This window comes from Truncatella angustata (genome assembly GCF_020726525.1).
Source record: "Truncatella angustata strain MPI-SDFR-AT-0073 chromosome Unknown BKA67scaffold_4, whole genome shotgun sequence".
Classification (NCBI taxonomy): Eukaryota; Fungi; Ascomycota; class Sordariomycetes; order Amphisphaeriales; family Sporocadaceae; genus Truncatella; species Truncatella angustata.
Window position 1 is genome coordinate 2890278 of NW_025763384.1, and position 22630 is coordinate 2912907.

General features: G+C 50.1%; 5 protein-coding genes across 5 annotated transcripts; 4 read left to right on the top strand and 1 right to left on the bottom strand.

The window, feature by feature from the left end:
- Nucleotides 1–856: 856 nt before the first annotated feature.
- Nucleotides 857–1322, top strand: BKA67DRAFT_565700 (uncharacterized protein; the record flags this gene model as incomplete). The annotated part of the gene is made up of 1 exon (XM_046102827.1): nucleotides 857–1322. Exon 1 carries the CDS (start codon nucleotides 930–932, stop codon nucleotides 1320–1322), a length of 393 nt encoding a protein of 130 aa, XP_045958875.1. The 5' UTR covers nucleotides 857–929.
- A 379-nt stretch (nucleotides 1323–1701) lies between these two features.
- Nucleotides 1702–3496, top strand: BKA67DRAFT_636834 (uncharacterized protein; the record flags this gene model as incomplete). Its single annotated transcript, XM_046105680.1, has 6 exons — nucleotides 1702–1955; nucleotides 2077–2209; nucleotides 2275–2558; nucleotides 2616–3066; nucleotides 3127–3376; nucleotides 3433–3496. The coding sequence occupies exons 1-6, from the start codon at nucleotides 1848–1850 to the stop codon at nucleotides 3494–3496; spliced, it is 1290 nt and encodes a 429-aa protein (XP_045958876.1). The 5' UTR covers nucleotides 1702–1847.
- Nucleotides 3497–4186: 690 nt separating this feature from the next.
- Nucleotides 4187–6152, bottom strand: BKA67DRAFT_284225 (uncharacterized protein). The gene is made up of 2 exons (XM_046095966.1): nucleotides 4467–6152; nucleotides 4187–4415 (listed from the first exon to the last, which is right to left on the bottom strand). The coding sequence occupies exons 1-2, from the start codon at nucleotides 5751–5753 to the stop codon at nucleotides 4383–4385; spliced, it is 1320 nt and encodes a 439-aa protein (XP_045958877.1). The 5' UTR covers nucleotides 5754–6152; the 3' UTR covers nucleotides 4187–4382.
- Nucleotides 6153–6168: 16 nt separating this feature from the next.
- On the top strand, nucleotides 6169–8880 carry BKA67DRAFT_565705 (putative MFS toxin efflux pump). The gene is made up of 4 exons (XM_046102828.1): nucleotides 6169–6758; nucleotides 6838–7263; nucleotides 7376–7643; nucleotides 7696–8880. Exons 1-4 carry the CDS (start codon nucleotides 6545–6547, stop codon nucleotides 8435–8437), a joined length of 1650 nt encoding a protein of 549 aa, XP_045958878.1. The 5' UTR covers nucleotides 6169–6544; the 3' UTR covers nucleotides 8438–8880.
- A 3058-nt stretch (nucleotides 8881–11938) lies between these two features.
- BKA67DRAFT_565711 (polyketide synthase) lies at nucleotides 11939–21317 on the top strand. Its single transcript, XM_046102829.1, has 5 exons — nucleotides 11939–12550; nucleotides 12610–12745; nucleotides 12813–18349; nucleotides 18449–20976; nucleotides 21051–21317. Exons 1-5 carry the CDS (start codon nucleotides 11945–11947, stop codon nucleotides 21148–21150), a joined length of 8907 nt encoding a protein of 2968 aa, XP_045958879.1. The 5' UTR covers nucleotides 11939–11944; the 3' UTR covers nucleotides 21151–21317.
- Nucleotides 21318–22630: the final 1313 nt, after the last annotated feature.

Genomic DNA, 22630 nt, shown 5'->3' on the forward strand with positions numbered 1-22630 from the left:
ACGCTCAAGAGACTTTGCGAACGCAGACATCTCGAACAGAGCTATAATGCGCTTGGATGTTTTTAGGGGGCAAAAAAAAATTGCTGGAAGAAAGTTGAGTTGTTCTGGCTCTGAAGATCGGCATTAATCTAACTTGTAGTAGAGCCAGATCGCAATTGATACTGTAGCTTTCACAAGGTTCACCCCACATGGAGCCCGATTGAGTTTCCATTTCATAACCCTACTTAATATGACATATTGTATGCTGGAAACAGTGCGGCTCTGCTGGGGAGGTTTATCTACGATAACGGACGTAACGATTCATGATTGAGCTCTGATCTATGATCAATTATTTGGGTACCCTTTGTTCGTCAAAGGATCGACTAACCTAGCGATTCCTCGAAGGGCTCAAAGAGACCTGCGAGACAACTGCGAAATTCTAATGACACCGGTCCTCGGCACGCACGCGACAGTATCACAAAACCTTGAGGTCATCACCCGCCAGATTGCCGTCTTGTCTAGCCCTATCATCGATTGGGTGAACTGCGATTTATGTTCCAGACTATAAAGGCATGATGCACAAAACAACGGTTCAATCAGCAAGGAAACTATCAAATGTCGCTTGTCGCATCCTTCCAAGCTAGTATTTAGATCATTAGCACGTCCAATTGGCGAATCTTCAAATTCTTAAGACTAGACTAGGTTAGCCCTGACCAACATCGGACTGTCAGGTCAACAAACACCGGTATATTCACACGGCAGTAGCAGGCCTCATCTTTGATCTTTCGTGTCGCGTCGCAGCTATCGCGGGAGTAAAAAAAACTTTATACTACCTGGGAATGCCCTGCAGGAAAGGCTGGAACCAGTTGAGCCAGCTAAGCCTACAATGGGTTGCCCCCGAGCGCTCACGGACTGTTGAGCGGCTCTTGGCGCTGACTTGCATATGAGCCATGCTCTGGAGTCACCTTCACAAGTTATCATCCCTCGTTCTCCCCATCTCCATAAACACCATCATCTGTCTGGCTAAAACAGTCATGAGCAATTGGATTGGAAGTTCAAATTACTCCGTCCTTGTACAATCCAACATGACTCCTGAAAAACAAGACTGCCGATATGCACTTCACACATTTTCGCGGAGTACTCCCGCGTTTTCACTAGACTGCTGTCACGGACCGGCCATTCTACATGCTAAAGATTCGCACCGCGTCGGCGCTGTCTGCAAACTAGAAGACGGATTCTCTTCCCGAGCGCTTCCAGTACGACTTGTGGTCATACATATCACTCGCGTAGTGCTCGAGCATTCTGCTCATTCCAAATACGCAACAAGATCTCCCTTTACCTAATTCATGCCACGATAGTTATGAAACCAATGTTGAGAAAGTTCTCCTGTAGCAATTATCCAGTAGATGCTTATCGAATTAGAACGGTGTTCCAACAACGGCTAGTAGACCAGTCGACAAGCGATCATGCGCCAAAATCTTCACGTATCCATACCGCATTGACAATTCCAGACTGGGAGCTTCCCTGGTTCATGTAAACGCAGGTACAAGTCGGAATGGATTGCCACTTTTCATCGAAAAAGTGATACCCACACCCACACTCACATAAGGTACGAAAGCCTACTCCGACTGACTAGTAGATCCTGGTTAAGCTATATATGTACATGGGTCCGGCACCCAAGCCGGCCGATGACTCTGTATCACTGGGTTCCCCATCTGTCTCCTTCAACTCTGTTATAGACTCAAAGTACCTTCCCTGCTGCATGCTACACGTGTTGCTTTTCCTGGTTTCTTGCTGGACGAGGGAAGGTCACGTCGAAAAGCAGTATAATGCAAAAGGATACCGCATAATTGATTGATGAGCTTGCGATGAGGCTTTCTACGTGGGCAGTGTTGTTATCATATGGCATTGTCGCAGTGTTAGCTGCATCGAGTAGCGGTAGCTCCTCGTCTTCGACGATAGCCCCGGCTTGTGGTGTAAGTCAACTCACCCCACATCGTCATGCTGTCTCGAAACCAACCACGACAAATATTGTGGACGTTTGAGAGACTTGGATATTGAGGACGAGAGAGGCTGACAAGACACGACCACCTGCAGTTGAAATGCATCACAGTAGAGGCGCTGCAGTCCACTTGCGGACTCAACACGACATGTATTTGCACCAACGAAGACTTAAAAGCCAAGATTGAAACTTGTTCTTTGGCGAACTGCACAATTCGAGAAGCTTTGCGTAGGCAAATTCATACCTCACATACTCAATATGCAGTGCACCCTAGCTTACGAGTACTACCACAGAGACGAAGGAATACTCATACAGTACCTGCGGAATTAAAGGCGAAGACAGGAGGCCGCTGGTATGGCATCTTGGCATTGCCTTCATGTTGACCGGGCTGGCAGCCTTCGGACTCCGTTGTCTCGAGAGATTGCGATCGCACACGTGGGGATGGGATGACTGGGCGATCACCGTAGTGTCAGCCATACTCATCCCGATGGGTTCGTTATGTATACCACTTTCAGAATCTGGCTTGGGACTAGACATGTGGACTGTGTCACCCAATAACATTAACCAGGTTCTTTACGTGAGTTGATCGGACTGATACATTTTATGACGGCAAGGTATGCTGACTTATGTGTAGTATTTCTACTGGGAGGAGGTCTTATACGCCTTCGCACTGGGACTAAACAAGATCTCCATCCTGCTCTTCTACCTTCGTGTCTTTCCACAGCAACATTTTCGAGTCATGGCATTCGTCATGATAGGTCTCGAAGTTGGATTCGCTCTAGGGTTCGGTCTCGCGGTCATTTTCCAGTGCGGGCCTCTGGACGGTGCGTGGAGGAGCTGGGACGGCGAATATCAAGCTAAATGCGTCAACGTAAACTACCTGGGATGGTCAGGCGCTGGCGTGAACATCTTCCTGGATATAGCGACCCTAATGTTACCTTTACATGCCTTGTCAAAGCTTACTATGAGTCTGAGGAAGAAGATCCAGATATTGGCAATGTTTGCAGTCGGTTTCTTCGTCACCCTCGTCAGCATCTTGCGTCTCCGGGCTATGATTCAATTTGGTTCGACCAAGAACGTCACTCGTAAGTCGGTCATATCACTTATCCATATGTCATGCACAGACTGACCAACTCTCAAAACAGAGGATTACGTTGAGGTCGGCTACTGGTCAACTATCGAGATCTCCATTGGCATAGTTTGCGCTTGCATGCCCGCCATCCGTGCTCTGCTGTCGCACATCCTTCCAGTCGTTTTCGGCGGAAGCAGCACTGGCGGCAGCGGTGCCCCCACCCAGCCGTACCCGTTCAAAAGCGAGAAATCCCGACAAACAGGCAAGGCGTCCAACTCAGCCGGGACTTCTGACATAGGCGCCAATAAGCGTAAAGTGGAGAGGTATAACAGATACGGAACTTCAACCGAGATCACAGTACAGAATGAGTGGGCAGTAGTGGGAAACCTGGCGAACCGGAGCGACGTCGAGCTGGTTGCGCTGGAGAAAAGGCTGGGCCTTAAATCGGAGCCGGGCTATGTAAACAATCGGATGGCAGAGCTAGACCGGTGGAGTGGCGACAGCGAACATACGATGGTGTTGCCTATTCAGGGGCGGCCGAGTCATTCGCTCTAATCTGCTATATGCCTTGCGCCGGTATTGAAAGATAATATTCCTTGTCTTGCGGGCAATTATGACGAATACGAAGAATTGAATTATACCCATAGTCGGAACAGGAAAGGAAGGGAACATGTATACAATATAAAGCGTGAAAGGTCAGAGTTCATATGTATTTTTGATAACTTTGCGATCTACCTACAGCATAAGTTTTGTACCGATACAAAAGTAAACACGACAGCGTTCGTTATCTTGTTGGAATAAGAACCATTGGATCGTGTAATAAACACGTATGTTCTATTTCCAGACTTGAGTGCCTCCACGAGCCTGCATGCTGTCATTTAGGATGACGTGCCAACTATTACTCTGTGTAATACTAGTCTAGTTGAACATGAATGGAGAAACACGAAGCTTAAAAGCAGTGGTAGGCAAACACAGTTAATGGTCAACAATGCGTAGAGTAATTTGAACTGTTTTAGAAACACTTGTACCACCGTCGATGTCTTGCGCATTCATTATTGTGGGCATAAAGGATCACGCATAATCACGTTATCATTCAACATAGACTATATCATAAGTTGAACTGCGTCAACAACCACAAATACGCCGTCTATGAACATGCACATAATGTGTACGAACTCTCCCCATTGATGCCTTGTTGAAGTGAAAATTATCTTTGGCAATGCGTTGAGCCCTTTCTTTATCGTAAGACCTGTGAAGCAATCATCTCGATATATCTCAACGTACCGACAGTCTTTCAGGGTAAATCAAGTCCCATTATGGTGTTAAGACTTATACTAATTTTTCATCCACGAAGCGATCGAGCTGCCTTCATATTAGTTAAGCTCATTAATCATGGGATACATAGATGCTCACCTCATGAACTACATCGTATTCGTTCATCCATTTTTGGAAGGCCGGGCTGTGCTGTGGCGCGTTTATATCCATAGTCACCGGCTCCTGAGCTGCGACGGGTTTTGGTTCGCTGCTGTTGTTCATGGCTCTGTAACGCGCATCGCGGGATTCTTGCTCTGGCCCGTCTGTCAAGCTGTTCGCTGCTGCATTTCCAAGACTCATGGTGGCAAACTTCTCAACTCTAGGCCGCCGGAACTGCTCGAATAGCTCAAGTAACTTCGGGATGTTCGCATTGGCATGATTCCTCCGTCTAAGGAGCCTAGCCAGGGCGACAGCTCCTTCTATTCCCTGGCTCACGCCGTTAGCAGCATGTGGCACCATTGCATGCGCTGCGTCGCCTAGCAGTAGCACTCTGCCGCTGACACCCCGCCAAGTCTTCAGAGGAGGAGCAACGGCAATTGGCCATCTTATACAGCTCTCAACATGCTCTAGGCACGCGTGAAGTGGGTCACCAAATTCGGAAAATATACTCCGCAGCTCATCAATATCTCCAGGGGTGTTCCAGCTGGCACTTACGCCGTCTGTCTGAGTCGTCCCGTAATTCATAACGACAAACAACAAGTACAATTTGCCGTCATCTGTTGCCCTAAAAAAAGTAAAGCGGCCCGGTCCGAGTGTACCGTGGCCCGATCCAATGTCCATGTAGGGTGCAATGCGAGGATCGGACGCAGTTACGTCCTCACTGAGCTGCGCCTGAAAAATGCACTCAGTCGTGAGGACAGGATCAAGAATTTGAGATGGGAACAGGAGCTTCCTTATTCCAGATTTGATACCATCTGCACCTATGATTATGTCTGCCGTATACTCTTGATCGTCGGCAGTCCAGACCCGTAGAGGTGTCGCATCCTCGTCTAAGCGTTCAACTCGTTTGCCAAATAGCACATGTACTCCAGAAGCGACAGCAGCCTCATAGGCAATCCGTTGCAACGCCGGCCGGTCGGTATGAACCATGTCTGATCCAGACGACCTGCCGAACGTTATCATTGGTCCACTAGGATCTTTATATGACCAGAAGCTGAACGACTTGTTTGGGACGCTAATGCTCTGCAGCTTCTCCCAGAGTCCAATTTCTTTCAAGGCTCTGGCTGCTGGAGACTGGACTACGATGGTACCGCCATTTGTTTGTAGGTTTGGATATCGTTCAAGCACTTTGACGTCGTGTCCATCTTGTGACAGTGCCGCTGCCGCAGTGAGACCAATTGGCCCAGCCCCAACAATGAGGATGCGTAGATTGTCAAGGGCAACCATGGCGTTTGTTATGTGGGGAGTCAAGGAGACAGCTCAAAAAAAGTCCGCTCAGATGGGTGAGCCAGCGAATAACCATACCAGCACAGTAATCGTGTCCAGCCGTGGGAGCAGACAATTATGTACAATTCAAGCCTGGCAGTGTATTGAATTTCAAGACTGTTGGTTTCCGTTTAAAACCCCGAATTCTACACACGTCAATATAGCTGAGCCCCGTTCAATAAGCATTCGCCGGTCCTTCATAGCGGCGGCTCTACCCGTTGGTGATTGTTCCCCGCTCACATGATAAGTCACATATGTATGGAGCCAAGAAATCTAGACACTGGCGGAAACCATATAACTGATACCGGTAGTATCTACTTACAGCGTCACATCGTTCCAACGGTTAAATTCAAAGAATCCTCAAGTCCCCACCCGGCTGGTAACCTATTGATTGAATATGTGCCAATTCTGCAATGCTCGTAAGCTGTACTGGTACATACCTCATTGCATTGCCATGTGCCAAGAAACAAGGATCAACCGAAGCGCAAAAGTTCCAATGGCCAGAAGACAAACAAGAACAACGCACAACTGGTTGTCTTTTCCTCTGCGGTCGCCGATTTGTCAGCGCGTCTGCGGCTCGACACCCTGATTGGGACCCTTGTATTACTTTTTTATTTTGGTTTTAGTTTCCTCCCAATGTTTCCTCTGCGGAACCTATTTGGTCACCGCTATTTAAAACTGTTTTCCCATACTGAATGCCATTCTCTCCATACTCAATGGCTAGTGCGAATACCTAAAAAGATCACAACACTATGGCAACTCCTCCAAAAGACGACTTGGTCGAGTCTCGCGAAAAGGCGGTTGAAGATGGCTCTCTGGGAGCCGGTGATGACGCCATGCCCACCACTGATAGCCAGACCATCGAACACGAGCCGAATTCTGTGAAACAAGTGCTTCACATTACCGTCACGATGGCAGCCCTAATGATCGCTTTGCTCCTAGTCGCACTCGATACTAACATTCTTGGTGAGTGCTGCTCTCGGCCCTCTTCCTTACCTCCTGTCTTCGTTTCGCGACTTGAAAGGTTGACAATGGCACCCTTCAGCGGTTGTCATTCCAAGGATCACCACCGATTTTGGCAGCCTAGATGATGTAGCATGGTATGGTTCTGCTTACTCTATTACCAAGATGGCTTTGCAGCCTACCTTCGGCCGCCTGTACTACACTATGAGCCTAAAGATTACCTTCTGCGTTTGCGTCGTTTTCTTTTTGGCTGGTTCTATTATCTGTGCGTTAGCGCCAAACTCGCCTGCCCTGATAGTTGGTCGTGCAGTACAGGGGTGTGGCTGTGCCGGTATACATGCCGGCGTCTTGAGCATCATGGCCTTCCTTGTATCGAAAGAGAAGATGCCCATTTTCATTGCCATCCTTTCCAGCGTGTATGCGGTGTCCTCCGTACTTGGACCTGTCCTAGGCGGCGTCCTGACTGAAAGTCGATTGACTTGGCGCTTCTGTTTCTGGATCAACCTGCGTAGGTGTATCTTATTTTCCCTCTTGCGCAATTCTCTTCTCGTGCTTTAGCCCCACAACAAAGCAGCCTTATTGACAACAAGATCACTTGGCTGATCATTACCTGCATGTAGCGATCGGGGTTGTCTCCATTTTAGTCACTATCTTTTGCTTCCGCGAGCCAGAACGGGAATCAACAAAGATGCCTCTTCGCGAGAAGCTATCTACTCTCGATCCCATTGGTAGCTGCATTTTAATTGGAGCTATCACTTGTCTTATCCTGGGCCTGCAGTGGGGAGGCATAACACTGCCTTGGTCTGACTCCAAGGTTTGGGGATGTCTTGTGGGCTTTGCCTTGTCAATGGCCGTGTTCATTGTACTTCAGATCCACCGGAAGGAACGGTAACATCCACCCTATACTATCGTTGTCGTGTCTTTGGACTAACGTAGACAGGGCTCTGATTCCTATGCGCATCCTAACGCAACGCACAATCGCGGCCACCTGTGCCGTTGTAACCTTCCAAATGATGGCAGTGACTGGTCTGACATACTACCTCCCGTTGTTTTTCCAAGCATCCAGAGGCCTTTCGCCAACCGACGCTGGACTTTATCTGCTTGGCTTTGCCTTGCCAAGCCCCGTTTTTTCTTTTTTCTCCGGCTTTGTGGTGACAAAGACTGGACACTATATTGTATGGCTTCTTACCGGTGGATCTATATTGACGGTTGGTGCTGGACTTTTGTCAACCCTTACCATAGACAACAGTCCGTTGAGGAAGATTATTGGGTTCGAGTTTCTTGCCAGTGCCGGATTTGGCCTCGCGGTTCAGCAGCCCTTGGTCGCCATCCGAAACGTATTAGTAGCGGAGGACATGCCAATGGGAAATGCACTGTTTGTGTTTTCACAGGCATTTGGAACGGTTGTGGGATTAGCCATTACTCAGGTGATCTTTTTGAGCACTCTAAAAGCTAGACTGGGGAGCCGGCTACCGGACGATCAGGTGGCTGCCATCATTGAAATGGGAGCTGGAAGCGTGAATCAGAATCCGCCTGAGCTAGCTCCATTCGTTGCAGCTTCTTATGGAGATTCCACACAAAATGCTCTATACTTGTCAGTTGCAAGCGCTGGGCTATCATTCGTCTGTGGTTGGCTACTTGAGTGGAAGAGTGTCAAGCGGGAACCACAGAAGAAAGACTAAAGTGATTAACCTCCAGTGGAGAGTTATCATATTTCGGATAGCTTTCCACGGAAAGCTATGGTTGGAATGGTGTTCCCGGCGTGAATATGCCTTGGCCACTCTGCATTGCGACCTGCAACCTCTAGTGATCAAGACCCACTGTATACCACTCATCCTAGAAGATGACACAGCCTGAGAGTGGAACGAGGTAGTTTGGATAACTTGCAGGAAAATCTTTTTTTTCTTTCTTTCTTTTCCTCGTAAATTGGGAGATATCAAAACTATTTTCGGACGCGTGTTGATTGGATGTGAATTGCGGGTGACAGATGCGAAAGGGAAATATCATTGTATCATATTTACCTCCTTTTGGGCTGGCCACATGGACCAGTTATATACTAGTCTAGAGTGATATTGGGCCCAGATTGTATGGTCTGGGAAATTTAAAAAAAAAAAAAAAAAAAAAACCCCCCCCTCGACTCACTTAACGTCAACAGTTCCGGAGAGACATTCTGTAGATTTTGAATTCTAAGATTGCTGCAACGCGAATTTCAACGAATAAACTTTTTCTTTCGGGGTTTCAATTTTTTTAATTCTTTTTAAAACCTGATCAATATGAGGATTAGCTCTAGTCTAACACTAGATATTGTGTGGGAGCATCGTAGTTACCCTCATTGGAACGGTCACTTTTCAAGACCTAGTTTCTGTTCTAATCCCCAGGGCTCAACGATCAGCGAGCCACAGTGTTACTGCGCCTTTTCCATTGCTTCATACTCGGATCCTACGGCTTTGCGACCGACTTTATGTGTGTTTCGTATGCGGTAGTATTATAAACAAACAAAGAACTGATACGTAAGCTATCCGAATCATCACTGTAGGCCTCTAAGAATCAGATACTCGCCGGGCCGGGCCGCCGGCCGCCTGGGCATCTATGACCCTAGTGCACGTATGTGTTCGTTCTAGGGAATGGGAAAGATATTTACCGGGGTCGTAAATTACGTATTTTGTCAGTAAAATTCCTTGTCCAATTGTAAATCTCGTGGATTCCTGTTCCCTGGTTTGTCCTGCTAGGTAGTAAGCATCCTTCATGTATGTCAGCATTTAGCGCTGCAGAATTCGCAACAGTGCCGAGTAACCTTTTATTATTATTATTATTATCATGGTTGTCTTCTCTCATTTCGGAAGGTGACCAACGTGAAGCCATACAGTAGTATTCATCCGAGAGCATGGAGCAATCACTGCGAGAATCTGCGTTGCCCATGAACACCTGATGTGGGTGCGGCTCTCTGAAAGGTGATAAAAAGATCGATTGAGTCAGGGACCCCTACGCCATCCCACGTACCCTGGAACGCCAAGGATGTCGTGCAACCAGAAGTCGTGCAACCAGAAGTCGTACAACCAGAAGTAGTATAACCGGAAGTCATGCAACCGGAGATCGTGCAACGGAGATCGTGCAACCAAAGCAGTGCAGGCGGAACTCCATTCCTATATGCAAGTTCGGCATGTCTGCAGAATACGAAACGACGTTGGCTATTGTAAGGCAGATAAACCATCAGATATAGATTGAAGGGCCACCACACGGGAGCTTTTGTCCGAATTATGACAAGCATTGAGGCATAGCCTCAACACACTGGATCAGAAGAATAGACACAGCGCACAAATGAAATAGAGGACAAGCTAACGAGGGAGCATCTCTAGGATTTCTCACGGAAACGGTGACGCAGCATATACGGAGAGCCTATGTCGAAGATAGTGATTACCAAAGCGTCCCACCACCGCACGATAAGTCACTGGTTAATTCCGATAGACTAGTATTTGCCCAATGGTACTGCACAAAGCATCGTGAGAAGAGAGATGAAATAAGTGTGTTTGTCTTAAGCCTTAGCTCTTTGAAGCGAAACCTACGTCCTAAACTCAGTCAACAGTATCGTGCTAAGGTCCATAGTCTAGACAAGATATTCAAGTCTTGGTAGCCTCTCTATACCAAAAATCGGTTCAAAAGATCCCTGCATGTCAAGAAGAACCTTTCCTCTCTCCATGTAGCAGCCGCCCAATCCATCTGCGGTGCTACCTCCGCGTTACATCTGTATAGTGTGCATTGCCGTATATTGATATTGGCACCTACGCAGTGTGCACCAGTATGCAGGCCCTTGATGCAGTCAGCGTAGTAAAGGAACGTTTGCGACATCTAACAAGTAACGGGATTTAAACTAAAGCAGAACTTTGAAGCAGTAGAATCGTCAACCCACACGGGTTACATGAGAGGATTTAACCGGCGGGCGCTTACTTATGGACTTTCGCAGAAAAGTGATCATCCATCACGACGAGCAGGCGGCCAATACGCACGGAACTTGCGTGCGTGCATGTATAGCAGGGGAGAGGTAGCAGACTCGACCAGGAGGCTCTCTTTCGAGGGCTATAGGGGTCAACGTGGGGTTGGTTATCAAGCTTGGCAACTGATTACACCATCTGGTGTGCCAGAGAATAATAGTCTATACTACTAGCAAAACAACAAACACAAGAAAGAAGGTAAATGCAGTAAATGATTCAAGGGAATTTGCATGGAATATTGCGGCGCGGCACGTACCTAGGTAGATAGCAAACCATATAAACATACAAGAGTAGCCCATGATTCTAAAATTTGAGAAGCAGTCTCCGTATTAAACATTCAACACCATATCATTCCTCACTCCTCACTCAACATGGCTCCTATCGAGCCTGTTCCCATTGCCGTGATTGGTATGGGCTGTCGATTTCCTGGTGGAGCCAACAGCCCAGAAGATCTGTGGTCGATGCTTGCTGAAGGACGTAATGCCTGGACAGAGATGCCCAAGAACCGTTTTAATCACTCTGCGTTCTATCATCCCTACCCAGAGATTGGTGGGGATTTCACTAATCATAAGGGAGGCCACTATCTAAACCAGGACATTGAGGAGTTTGATGCCAGCTTTTTTGGTGTTTCGCGGTTGGAGGCCGAGGCCTTTGATCCACAGCAACGCCTAGTCCTGGAGGCATCATGGGAGGCGGTCGAGAATGCCGGTATTCCCTTGAACAAATTACGAGGCTCCAACACCTCGGTGTACGGTGTGTGAGACTTGATTTGCCTTCTTGAAGTGTTTGAAGGTGTTTACTAACTTCTTGGCTCGAAGTGGCTGTGTTCGGGCATGACTATGAGCAGACTATTATGAGAGATCCCTTGTCTCTTAACAAGTATCACAACACTGGAGCAGCACGCACTATAGTGCCAAATAGAGTTTCATATGTCTTTGATCTTCGCGGTCCCTCAGTGCTGGTGGATACGGGATGCTCCGGCAGTCTGATTGGTGTGAATTTTGCCTGTCAAAGTTTGCGTGCAGGAGAGAGCGACATGGCAATCGCTGGTGGGGTAGGAATTGTCCTTTCACCAGAGACAATGTCCGTCCTATCTATGCCTGGGTAAGTTGCCTTTGTATCTGTTGTTGCTTGGTTCTATGAACACGTTCATGTCATTGCTGTGCGTTGGAGAATGAGGAGAGATGAAGATGGCTTGAGATGAGGCGTTGCATTTTTGGGGTCTCTATTTTCTTCTTTTTCTTTCTTCCTTTCTCGACACTTTTCCTGACCCAACATAGTGTCCTTAACCCTGAGGGTCGATGCTTCTCCTTTGACGATCGAGGGAGCGGGTATGGTCGCGGAGAAGGTATTGGCATGGTAGTTCTCAAGCGTCTTGATGACGCGATCCGGGACGGCGACAACATCCGTACTATCATCCGGCACTCCGCTGCCAATCAGGATGGTCGCACCAACGGTATTACATTACCCAGTCAGGCTGCTCAAGAGGCCCTCGCACGAAAAGTGCTCCAAGAAATTGGCTACTCCGCGACCGACATTCAATACGCCGAGGCACATGGAACCGGGACTAAGGCCGGAGATAATGCGGAGCTCCGTTCCCTCCGTAATGTGCTCTGCGAGGGTCGACCCACTGACCAGCCGCTTGTGATTGGCACAGTCAAGCCCAATATTGGACACACCGAGGCTGCCAGCGGTGCAGCGGGCCTAATAAAGACCATTCTCTGTATGGAGAAGGGCCTCATTCCCCCTCATCTCCTGCTAAAGAACCTCAAGCCTGGGCTGGACCCCGAGGGCTGGAATCTCAAAGTAATAGCGCCTACTCTTATCAACACTTGAGCACAAACTAACATACATTGGTTTGATAGATACCCACGGAACTGATGCCGTGGCCCGCCACGAAGACCACTCGGAAGGCTATTGTGAATAGTTTCGGCTCTGGAGGCACCAACGCATTTGTAGTGCTAGAGTCTCCCGATAGCATCACGAAAGACCTTTCACAAGGTAAGCACTAGAATTTCCAGCTGCAACATTTTTGAAAAGTTTAACGCTCATATGGAACGATACACAGAAGTGAAAGGCCACCAGAACGGCGTTCATACAAACGGGCAAAATGGTCATGTAAATGGGCATCAGAGCGAGAATGGGCACCAAGATGTTGATCAAAACGGCACACGCACGGGGGATGAAAAAGGTTCCACAAACGGTACAGAAACGCATAAACTTCCTCGCTTGTTTACTCTGTCTGCTAGATCCGAGTACTCTCTTAAGCATGGATTAGAGAACCTGGCTGGTTACATAGAAAATCATCAGGATCTTAGTCTCGATGACTTGTCATACACACTTACAAGTCGTCGGTCGCACTTCCCATGGCGCTCCTCCGTTCTTGCCGTGGACCTCCCATCTTTGGTCGAGAGCCTGAAGGGGAAAGAGGCGTCACCCGAAAAGAGCCATAGTCAAGTCGCGAACGTCTTCGTATTTACCGGCCAAGGAGCGCAATGGGCACAGATGGGACGCCACCTACTCTCAACGAATACCGAGTTTGCTCGCTCCATCCAACGGTCCGACGAGATACTCAGCGACCTCGGCGCCCCTTGGAGTCTTTCCGAAGAGCTCTCGCGAGATGGAAAGTCTACGCGGCTTAATGACAGTAAGTTGAGCCAGCCTGCAAGTACTGCTATACAGATAGCTCTCGTCGACTTTTTGGCAAGCTTGGATGTACACCCGAAGGCGGTCGTTGGCCATTCCAGTGGCGAGATCGCGGCGGCCTATGCCGCTGGTGCTTTGACCCAAGATACAGCAATGGCTGCATCATATCATAGAAGTTTCCTCTCCGAGGCTTCTAAAAAGGTAGCCGCGCAAATCGGCGCTATGATGGCGGTGGGTTTGGGCGAAGGCGAGGTTTCCGAATACATAAGCAAGCTCAGCACATGCGATGGAAAAGTTGTCGTCGCTTGTGTCAACAGCCCGTCAAGCACAACTGTTTCTGGTGATGCTCCTGCCGTATTGGCACTCAAGCAAGCCCTGGACGCCGATGGAGTCTTCGCCCGCGCTCTCAAGGTCGACACAGCATACCACTCACACCACATGCAACTAGTGGGTGATCAGTATTTAAAACGCCTCGAGAGTCTCCAATCGACCAACTCTTCCGATACGGTGCGCTTCTTTTCGTCCGTCACCGAGAAAGAGAAGAGCGGCGGGTTTGGCCCGTCTTATTGGGTTGACAACCTTGTTTCTCAGGTGCGGTTCTCCGGCGCCGTCCAACTACTGGGCAAGGAGCTGGGCCGAACGCCCCTGAACTTCATTGAGTTAGGTCCACATAAAGCGTTAGCGGGACCTCTACGGCAATCCCTGGCAGCTTTGCAGGAGCAGGGGTTGTCGTACAGCTACATTCCTACCCTGGTCCGGGGTGAAAATGACTGTAAGGCGCTAATGGACACTGGCTCCGCCCTGTTTAGGGCTGGATGCACCCTGGACGTTGGCGCGTTAGCTTCACTCGCCCTTTCTGGTTCGTCCCCGAAGGTTGCAAAAGATCTTCCACCTTATCATTGGGATCACACGACAGTGCACTGGGTTGAGTCTCGCGTGAGCCGCGAGTACCGTTACAGAAAGCACCCCCACCATGATCTGCTCGGCTCCAGAGTGCTTACATCGCCTGACGGACATCCAAGCTGGCGCATGTTCCTTGGCACGGAAAGCCTGCCCTGGCTAAAGCACCATGCTGTCGACGGCTTTGTGGTGTTCCCGGGGCCGGGCTATATCGCCATGGCCATCCAAGCCCTCAAACAGCTGAATGATGACCGCGATGGCGAGGAGTTGGTGACGGAGGGATACCGCCTGAAGAACGTGTCCTTCAAGAAGGCACTGTCATTGCCGGATGACTCCGGGGACTCTAGCAGAATCGAGGTCGTGTTGAGTTTTAAGAGGTTAGCCGCTGCCGATACTTATGACTTTTCCGTCTTCTCTATCTCAGAACAGGGCGGTAGTTGGCAAGAACATTGCACCGGAACTATATCGACTATTCTCAAGTCGCGTGGCGAGGATACCGTCGCCCCCAACCGGGAGGCCGAACTTCGCCTCCAATCCCAGCTGGAGACACTGCAGAGTGCTGAGGAATCATGCGTTCAGCTTGTCACTCACGATGCGCTGTATGCCGATATGACTTCCAAGGGCAATCAATTTGGCCCTACCTTCACCATGGTGCAGAGTGCCCACCTGAGTGACTCCAAGTCCTTGAGTAAGGTTCTCGTGCCGGACATCGTCTCAGCCATGCCGGGCCGCTTCATGCAGCCGCATATCATCCATCCTGCGCTTTTCGACGCGCTTATGCACGTCTGCGCCCACCACTTCCAGCAGAAAGCCAAACCAGGATCCACCATGCCCACTTTTTACTCCGAGGTCATTATTTCTGCCAATATTACAAGCCAGCCCGGCGACGAGCTTTATGCTGTAGCTAGTCTAAGTGACACATTTGCCTACTCGACCACGTTCAACATCGTGGCATTCCAGAAAGGGCATAACGGCGAGAGCCTCCCCGTTTTAACTGTCACCAATGGAGAGTTCCGTCAGGTCGGGATTACCCAGGAGCTGGAGCAGACGCGCAATGACCATATATTCAAGATGCAATGGGGCTTAGACGCCAAGTCCATCACGTCCGATGTTTTGGAATCGATAGTTACGCCCATGCAATGTGACACGATAGGTCTCACCCAGGTGGACAAGGTCAAGGCACTGTATACTGCCTGTGCTTATTATATTGATGCGAGCACCAGGGAGATCCAGGAGAAGGGCCTTGCTGTAAGCGACGACCACCGTGCTCAGCTTTTCAAGTGGATGACCAGTTTCGTGGGAGGCCCAGAGTGCCACGATCTGCTCAGTGGTGCTCCTGTCTCTTCAGAAGAACTAGCCATGCAGCTTGAGAAATTCGGCGTCGAAGGTCTACTTGTGGCCCGACTCGGTTCACAGCTGACTTCCATTCTCACCGGAAAGACCGATGCACTTTCTCTATTCCTTCAGGACAACCTACTGTACCGTATCTACCACGAAGACGAATCTCGGCGCGCGAACCACTACTTAGCCGAATACGTGAGGAGGCTCACATTCCAGAATAAGAAATTGAGGATTTTGGAAATCGGCGGCGGTACAGGAGGTGCCACGCTGCAAATGTTCCAAGCCAGCAGCCCTGACGGAGAACCGTTCTGCTCTGAATATATGTTCACTGATATCTCGGCCGGATTCTTCGAGCCGGTTCGTACCACGTCCCTCAAGGACTGGGCCCACATGCTCTCCTTCCGCACGCTGGACTTGGAGCGAGATCCGGGGGAGCAGGGTTTCGAGACCTATGCCTACGACCTCGTCGTGGCATCGAATGTCATTCATGCCACGAAGTCTCTAAAGACTTCTTTGTCGAATATCCATAAGCTACTGAAGCCTGGAGGTGCCTTGGCCTATGTAGAGTTGGTGAAAGAGACGCCGTACCACAACATGACGTTTGGCCTGCTCGCCGGGTGGTGGCTAGGGGTAGGGGAAGGCAGAGAAACTACCCCGCTGCAGTCAATCAAACAATGGGATCATGTCCTACAAGACTCCGGGTTTTCGAATGTCGAACTTGGCGTTCACGACTTTCCAGAACCTGCTCGCCAAGCTGCCTTGATCAAGGCAACTGCCCTGCCTGTGTCATCATCGGTCAACGGGAATGGTCGGCATGGTGCTCCTGTCTCGATCCTAAGCGCATTACCAGATAGCGACGATTCAAATACGTTCTGCAGCGATCTAGCGGTCGCCTTGGAAAACCACGGCTTCAATGCGACTCTTCGCAAGTGGTCGGAGACTGTGGTCGACGTCGCGCATACCTATATAGTTCTAGACTCGGCGCAGTATCTTCTCTTCAACCACGCTTCACCTGAGCAGCTCGCGCATCTTGTGCAGTTGGTGACGAAAAGCTCCAAGCTGTACTGGTTTACTTTTGCGGACGGTGAAGATAAAATAGTACCAGATGGCGCCTTGGTCACCGGGTTTGCTCGCACCGCGCGTAGAGAGAACAAAAGCCTCCAGTTTATTACTCTTGATGTTCAGGATAGCATTGAACACCATCGTGCCGATATCCTTTCTCTGCTACCGAGCTTTCTTACTTCCACGGAGGCTAAAGTTGCCATAGACGAGAATGTCGAACTGGACAGCATGCTCCGACATGGGAAGATCCACATCCCACGATATGTCCCCGATCGCAAGCTGGCGGCGGCTATTGTCCCTAATTCGCAGGAACCGGACTTGCAAGAAACCATTTTCCACCAGACCAGTCGGTCCGTACGAGTTCATATTGAAAAGCCTGGTCGACTAAACACCATAAACTTCGTGGAGGAAGAGTCCGGAGAGATCGGCCTCGATGACGTAGAAGTCCAGTCCTATGCTTGGGGAATGAGCTTCAAGGACGTCGGTGTTGCTCTTGCTCAATGGCGGCCTACCGAGAAGATGATCGGCGAGGGAGCCGGCATCATCACCCGCGTTGGCGCCAACATGGCTTCTCGATATGAACCTGGCGAACGAGTTGCTGTCTTCACAGGAACGCCATTTGCTAGTAAAACGATTACTAATGGTCACTTCGTGCACAAGATTCCTGACTCGATGTCTTTCATTGACGCAGCTTCCATACCTATCCCCTTCGTGGCCGCCTATTACGGACTTGTGGAGCTGGCCAGCTTAAAGCGCGGGCAGACCATCCTCGTGCACACCGGCACAGGCTACCTTGGTAAAGCAATAATCATCCTTGCACAGCACATAGGCGCAACCATCATTGCCACGGTCAATAATGCCATGAAACGCCAACTTCTGGTAGACGATTATGGCATTCCCGAGAGCCATATATTCAGCTATCGCACCACGGACTTCGCAACGGGCGTAATGCGTCTCACGGGCGGGAAGGGTGCAGATGTAGTCGTTAACACGCTCACCGGTGATGCTTTCAAGGCATCGTGGGAGTGTATCGCCAAGCTTGGAACCTTCCTCGAGTTTCCCAAATGGGAGATTTACAAGCGCTCTCAACTGGACATGAGTGTCTTTGATCGAAGTGTCCGCTTCATGTCTGTGGATTTGTTTGTCCTAGCTGAGGCGCGCCCACAATACGTTCAGGAGCTTTTGCATAAGGTATTTTCTTCCTTCGAAGCGGGCCATTTCTCATTGCCTCCCATCACCACACTGCCTATAGGAGATATCGAAGAGGCTTTCAAGCTTGTTCAGACCTTGGAGAATAATAACAGGGTGGTCCTCACCGCGGATTCATCTTCCAAAGTCATGGCCAGGGCCCAGCAGCTTCGCCTCCGGCCGGACAAGACATACGTTGTTGTGGGTGGCCTAGGGAATATTGGCAGACACCTATGTAGTCACCTGCAGAAGCGAGGTGCCCGCTATATTGCAGTTATATCCCGTCGAAAATCAGACGATGCTACCCGACACGCTCTAGAAACGGAGTTAGCCGAGCATGCCAACTCCGTAATCACCTTGGTATCGTGCGACATCACCGATACCACTGCTGTTGCACAAGCGGTGGCCCAGATACATGATGACTTGCCGCCTGTTGCTGGAGTTCTTCATGCTGCCATGTTTGTTGCGGTACGTTTTCCTCCGTTCCACTTGTCTTGTTGTACTTATTATATCTCCTTTGTGCTAGTCGTAGTTGCTAGAATGTTGTGTAGCTAATGCGAATGCTAGGATCGAACCGTCGCTCAAATGACAGTCGAAGACCTTCAGGCGTCCATCAGGCCCAAGTATACCGGAACAAAGAACCTGAGTGACGGGTTTGCGGGTGAAGACCTCGAGTTCTTCATAATGCTATCTTCTCTGGCCGCCATAGTCGGCTGTGCCGCTCAGGCCAACTATGCCGCTGCAAATGCTTACCAAGACATGTTTGCGCTCGCAGAAGCTTCAGGTGGCGTGAACAAGTTCGTGGCACTCGATCTTCCCATGATTACGGAGACCGAATACATCAATGATCAACGCATTGCACGTCTTGCACGGGAAGGTATCGAGGCAGTTTCCGTTCGGGAAGTCCTCCCTTTGTTGGACTACGCAATGGCTGGCCGTGCTTTCCGCGACGGAAGCAACCAGATCGGTTTCGGCCTGAGTCCTCAATATCTTCTCGATGCAGGATCACCTATTCCTCCTTTGCTTCAAACTGTCTCTGGCAGCGCCCACGCAATTGGCGGCGAGATACAACAAAAGCAAGAACGAAGCCTCGACGAGCTTATCGGCCACGCAGCGACGGCAGAGGAAGCAGAAGAGCTCATTCTCGTGGCCATTGCCGAGAGACTGTCCTCGTTAACGGCAGTAGATTCCTCAGACATCAGCCTAGATGCCCCACTTACCGACCTAGGTCTTGACTCTCTCATCGCCATCGAAGTCAAGAGCTGGGTTACCAACACGCTGCAGGCTCCGGTTCAGACCGGCGAAATCATGGACTCGGCTGATCTACGAGCTTTTGCCTCGCTTGTGACTTCCAGATCGGGCCTGGTAACAAGGGACAACCAGGCAAACGGTACCAATGGCATCGACGAAGCAGACAAAGAGCCCGTCGCCAATGGGTCTTCGGAACGGAACGGCATATTAGGAGACGAGGTAGTGCTTCCCAAGTTCCCTCTTCAGTCTTTGGAAGCCACTATGGATGCATTCCTACAGTCGGTATCTGCCTTAGGAACCGAGCAACAGCTTGTTAAGACTCGCGAAGCTGTTACCGATCTGCTGCAACCCAATGGCATCGGCAAGCGCTTGCAGGCACGACTCCAGCAGCTTGCCGATGACCCCAATGTCGATAACTGGCTCAGCGAGTTATACGGTACAGCTCTCTGGCTCAAGACGCGTGACCACCGCCCTCGTTTGAACAATTTTTTCGGCACGCACCGGTTGAGCAAGTCGCCGCAATCCCCGGCTGAGCGCGCAGCCTTGGTCTCTTTGGCCGCGTACCGCTACAAGCTGTCGCTTGATGATGGAACGGTGAAGCGAGACTACCAGAACGATCAGCCCTTGTGCATGGAATCGGTGCACTGGCTGTTCAACACAAACCGAACGCCAGTAGTTGGCTGTGACCGCGTCGATCGATGGCCAGGCAACGACTACATCGTAGCGCTGCGGCGTGGGCACGTCTACAAGGTCCCACTTCGTGATGCTCATGGCCAGATCCTGTCTCACGACAGGTTAAAGGCCGTATTCCAGCTAATCCTACAAGAGGCGCCGGAAGAGGTCAACATGGCTAGCGTTTTGAGCACAGCAAACCGCGACGCATGGGCCCAGATCCGAGGCGAACTCATTGCTACCAGTCCCGAGAACGAGCAGTTTTTCTCAACAATCGAGAAGTCTCTATTTAACGTCTGCTTTGACGACGGGACGCCCGAGAACGCTACTGAACGCGGTGCGGCCTTTTTGCTCGATGACAACGCCAACCGATGGAATGATAAGACAGTCTCGTTTATTTTTTGCGCCAACGGGGTTTCAGGTACATGGTATGAGCACTCCATGATTGATGGACTAACAGTATACGGTCTACAGGAGGCTATCGCAGCGGCTACTGTAGATCATGTTGAGGTCGATACTGATGTTACTCCCGCCGATCTGCAAGCAGTGGCATCCGGATTTAGCTATGTTCCGTTTCCCACGACCCCTGACCTCACGCAACAGTTGAGTAATCTGCGGCAACAACACCTTGCCGTCGTACAGCCGTACGCGCTGCACGCCTATGATCACCATGACTTCGGTGCGAAATATCTCCGGGGGCTCAAGCTACCGGCACGTTCGGTCTTCCAGATGGTACTTCAAGTCGCCCTTCGCCGGCACTACGGCTATAACCCTGGTTCCCTTGACGTCATCAGCCAGGCACAATTCCGTCGAGGCCGTGTTGAGACCTTCAATGTCCAGACGGCCGAGGCTGCTGCCTTGTGTGCCGCAGCTGAGGATGCATCCATCAGTGTCCAGGAGAAAAAACAGCTCTTGGTCGCGGCCATAAAGTCACATGCGCGATGGGTTGCTAACGTTGCCCGTGGCAGAGGTTGGCATAGACACGTCCTCGCACTGCAAGAAGTTCTAGAGCCTGACGAGGAGCTTCCATCGCTGTATTCAGATGCGGTTTACGAGAAGACCAAGGAGAGGAAAGTTTTTACCACGTTTGGCGACAGTGGCTGCCCAGAACTCGGCGGCTGCTGGGCCGACAAGTCGGCTCTATGGCTGTCATGTGAGGTGACTGAAGATGGGTACGTTCGCCGCTTTTTTGATCATCACCTTGACATTCATTAAGTTTTTGTGCTAACTTCTTTTCTCCTGCCAGGGCGAGGCTTGTCGTTATCAACGGTGATGGCAGGGGGGAGGAGTTCATAGAGCACGTTAAAGTGGCTGCAGATTTAGTGAAAGGGATTATTGAAGCCTGATGTGTATCGTATTCCCAGTTCAGCCATACAGAATAGATAATATGAGGTTGTCATGACAATTATGTGGAGTATTTTAGCCGGGCCAGGAAGTCATCGTTCGGGAGCATCATTACAGGAGCCAGCAATCATATCCAAGCAGCGCATTGCATCGCTAATAAACCTGTCAATGGATGACATGTGTCTAGAAAGAAATTCTATAGAAGGTCTAAGGTGATATGGTTCAATGAAAGCACAAGACCCGGAGAAAACTGATAGGCTTCAACACCTCGATCTACGACCTAGAAACATGTACAGCTTTCTGGTGGTTTACAAGACCGTTCTGACTAGTTCAATGGATCTCTGATTCCAACCACTGCTTAAATCAAACACCAATAAGGAGCGCCTTGATCCTCAGAAGCCTGGATATGGGATGTTGTAGAGGCCGGAGATGCGTGCCTTTGTACTAGCCCAAAACGAGTACAGGGACTGCCCGACAATATTTCAGGATGATCCCCCAAACCTCTTGCCCATCCCCATTCCGTGCGTCTGTGAGATAGGATCAAAAGCCTCATAAGCGAAACATTATCGCGCATCTACGCCAAAAGTACCGGGCATGTCTCGCACGCCTCACCGGAAGTCTTCTGGACGCGAAAGGGGAAAAAGAAAACGGCTGTCCCAAGGGAAAGGGGGGTTTGACTAGATGGTACCCAGCAGAGAAGATCAGTTCGCCCGCTCGAGGATGAACGCACCCCCGGTTCTGCTTTTCGATATCTGTCCTCCCACGCAGGTGCGGGCTAGTCATGATCGTGGCTCCCCAAGAACCAGGGGGGGCATTGAGATATCCCCCCCCCTCGCCCCTTGTAAAAACAGACGTCTTCCACAATGGTGCGGTGCCGTTCGCGATCCTCGGCATCTCCGAGGGGATTCTCAAAAGAAACCCCACGGCCAGATCGAGTGTGACCTCGGGGAGAAAATTATATATCTCATCACAGCCGGGCGTTTTCATCTGCATCCTGGGGCAAGGTATGGTGCTATATAATGTCAAGATTTACTTCTTCGGATGGCGCGGCTAGCGATCCTTCGGGATAAGAGAAGAAAAAAACAAACAAAGAAAGAGCCGCGGTCCGCGTGGGGGGCCAGCGTGGGATGTCTTCATCTTCGGTCGGGGCTTGGCTTTCACGTCTCACCGAGGGATCGATAGCCAGGATGCGTAGGAGAGAGGGGACCGAAAAGATCGGTCTCCGGGGTAAATCGTGAGGTTTCATTTCTGCCTTTTTTTTCCTTTCTATTTTACTTCATGTCTCTTCTGTGTGGGAGTCTCTCATCGCTTCTACGGTGCCTATCAAGATGTATTTCCGGTCACCTGGGCGGGCGGGAGAGAGAGACATGGAGCTCGCCATTACTATCGTGAGATCTCCCGGTCGGCTGAAATGGTCTTAGCGTGGGGAATGCAGCAAGTCTAGGGAAGAGCAATGCGTGATTATTATGATTGCATTTTGGA

Coding starts and splice junctions, on each gene's coding strand:
- BKA67DRAFT_565705 (XM_046102828.1), top strand. CDS start 6,545: ATGGCAACTCCTCCAAAAGACGACTTGGTCGAGTCTCGCGAAAAGGCG. Junction 7,264..7,375: donor CTGTTTCTGGATCAACCTGC/GTAGGTGTATCT, acceptor ACCTGCATGTAG/CGATCGGGGTTGTCTCCATT. Junction 7,644..7,695: donor CAGATCCACCGGAAGGAACG/GTAACATCCACC, acceptor TAACGTAGACAG/GGCTCTGATTCCTATGCGCA.
- BKA67DRAFT_284225 (XM_046095966.1), bottom strand. CDS start 5,753: ATGGTTGCCCTTGACAATCTACGCATCCTCATTGTTGGGGCTGGGCCA. Junction 4,416..4,466: donor AATACGATGTAGTTCATGAG/GTGAGCATCTAT, acceptor ATATGAAGGCAG/CTCGATCGCTTCGTGGATGA.
- BKA67DRAFT_565711 (XM_046102829.1), top strand. CDS start 11,945: ATGAGGCGTTGCATTTTTGGGGTCTCTATTTTCTTCTTTTTCTTTCTT. Junction 12,551..12,609: donor CCGAGGGCTGGAATCTCAAA/GTAATAGCGCCT, acceptor TTGGTTTGATAG/ATACCCACGGAACTGATGCC. Junction 20,977..21,050: donor TGTGAGGTGACTGAAGATGG/GTACGTTCGCCG, acceptor TTCTCCTGCCAG/GGCGAGGCTTGTCGTTATCA.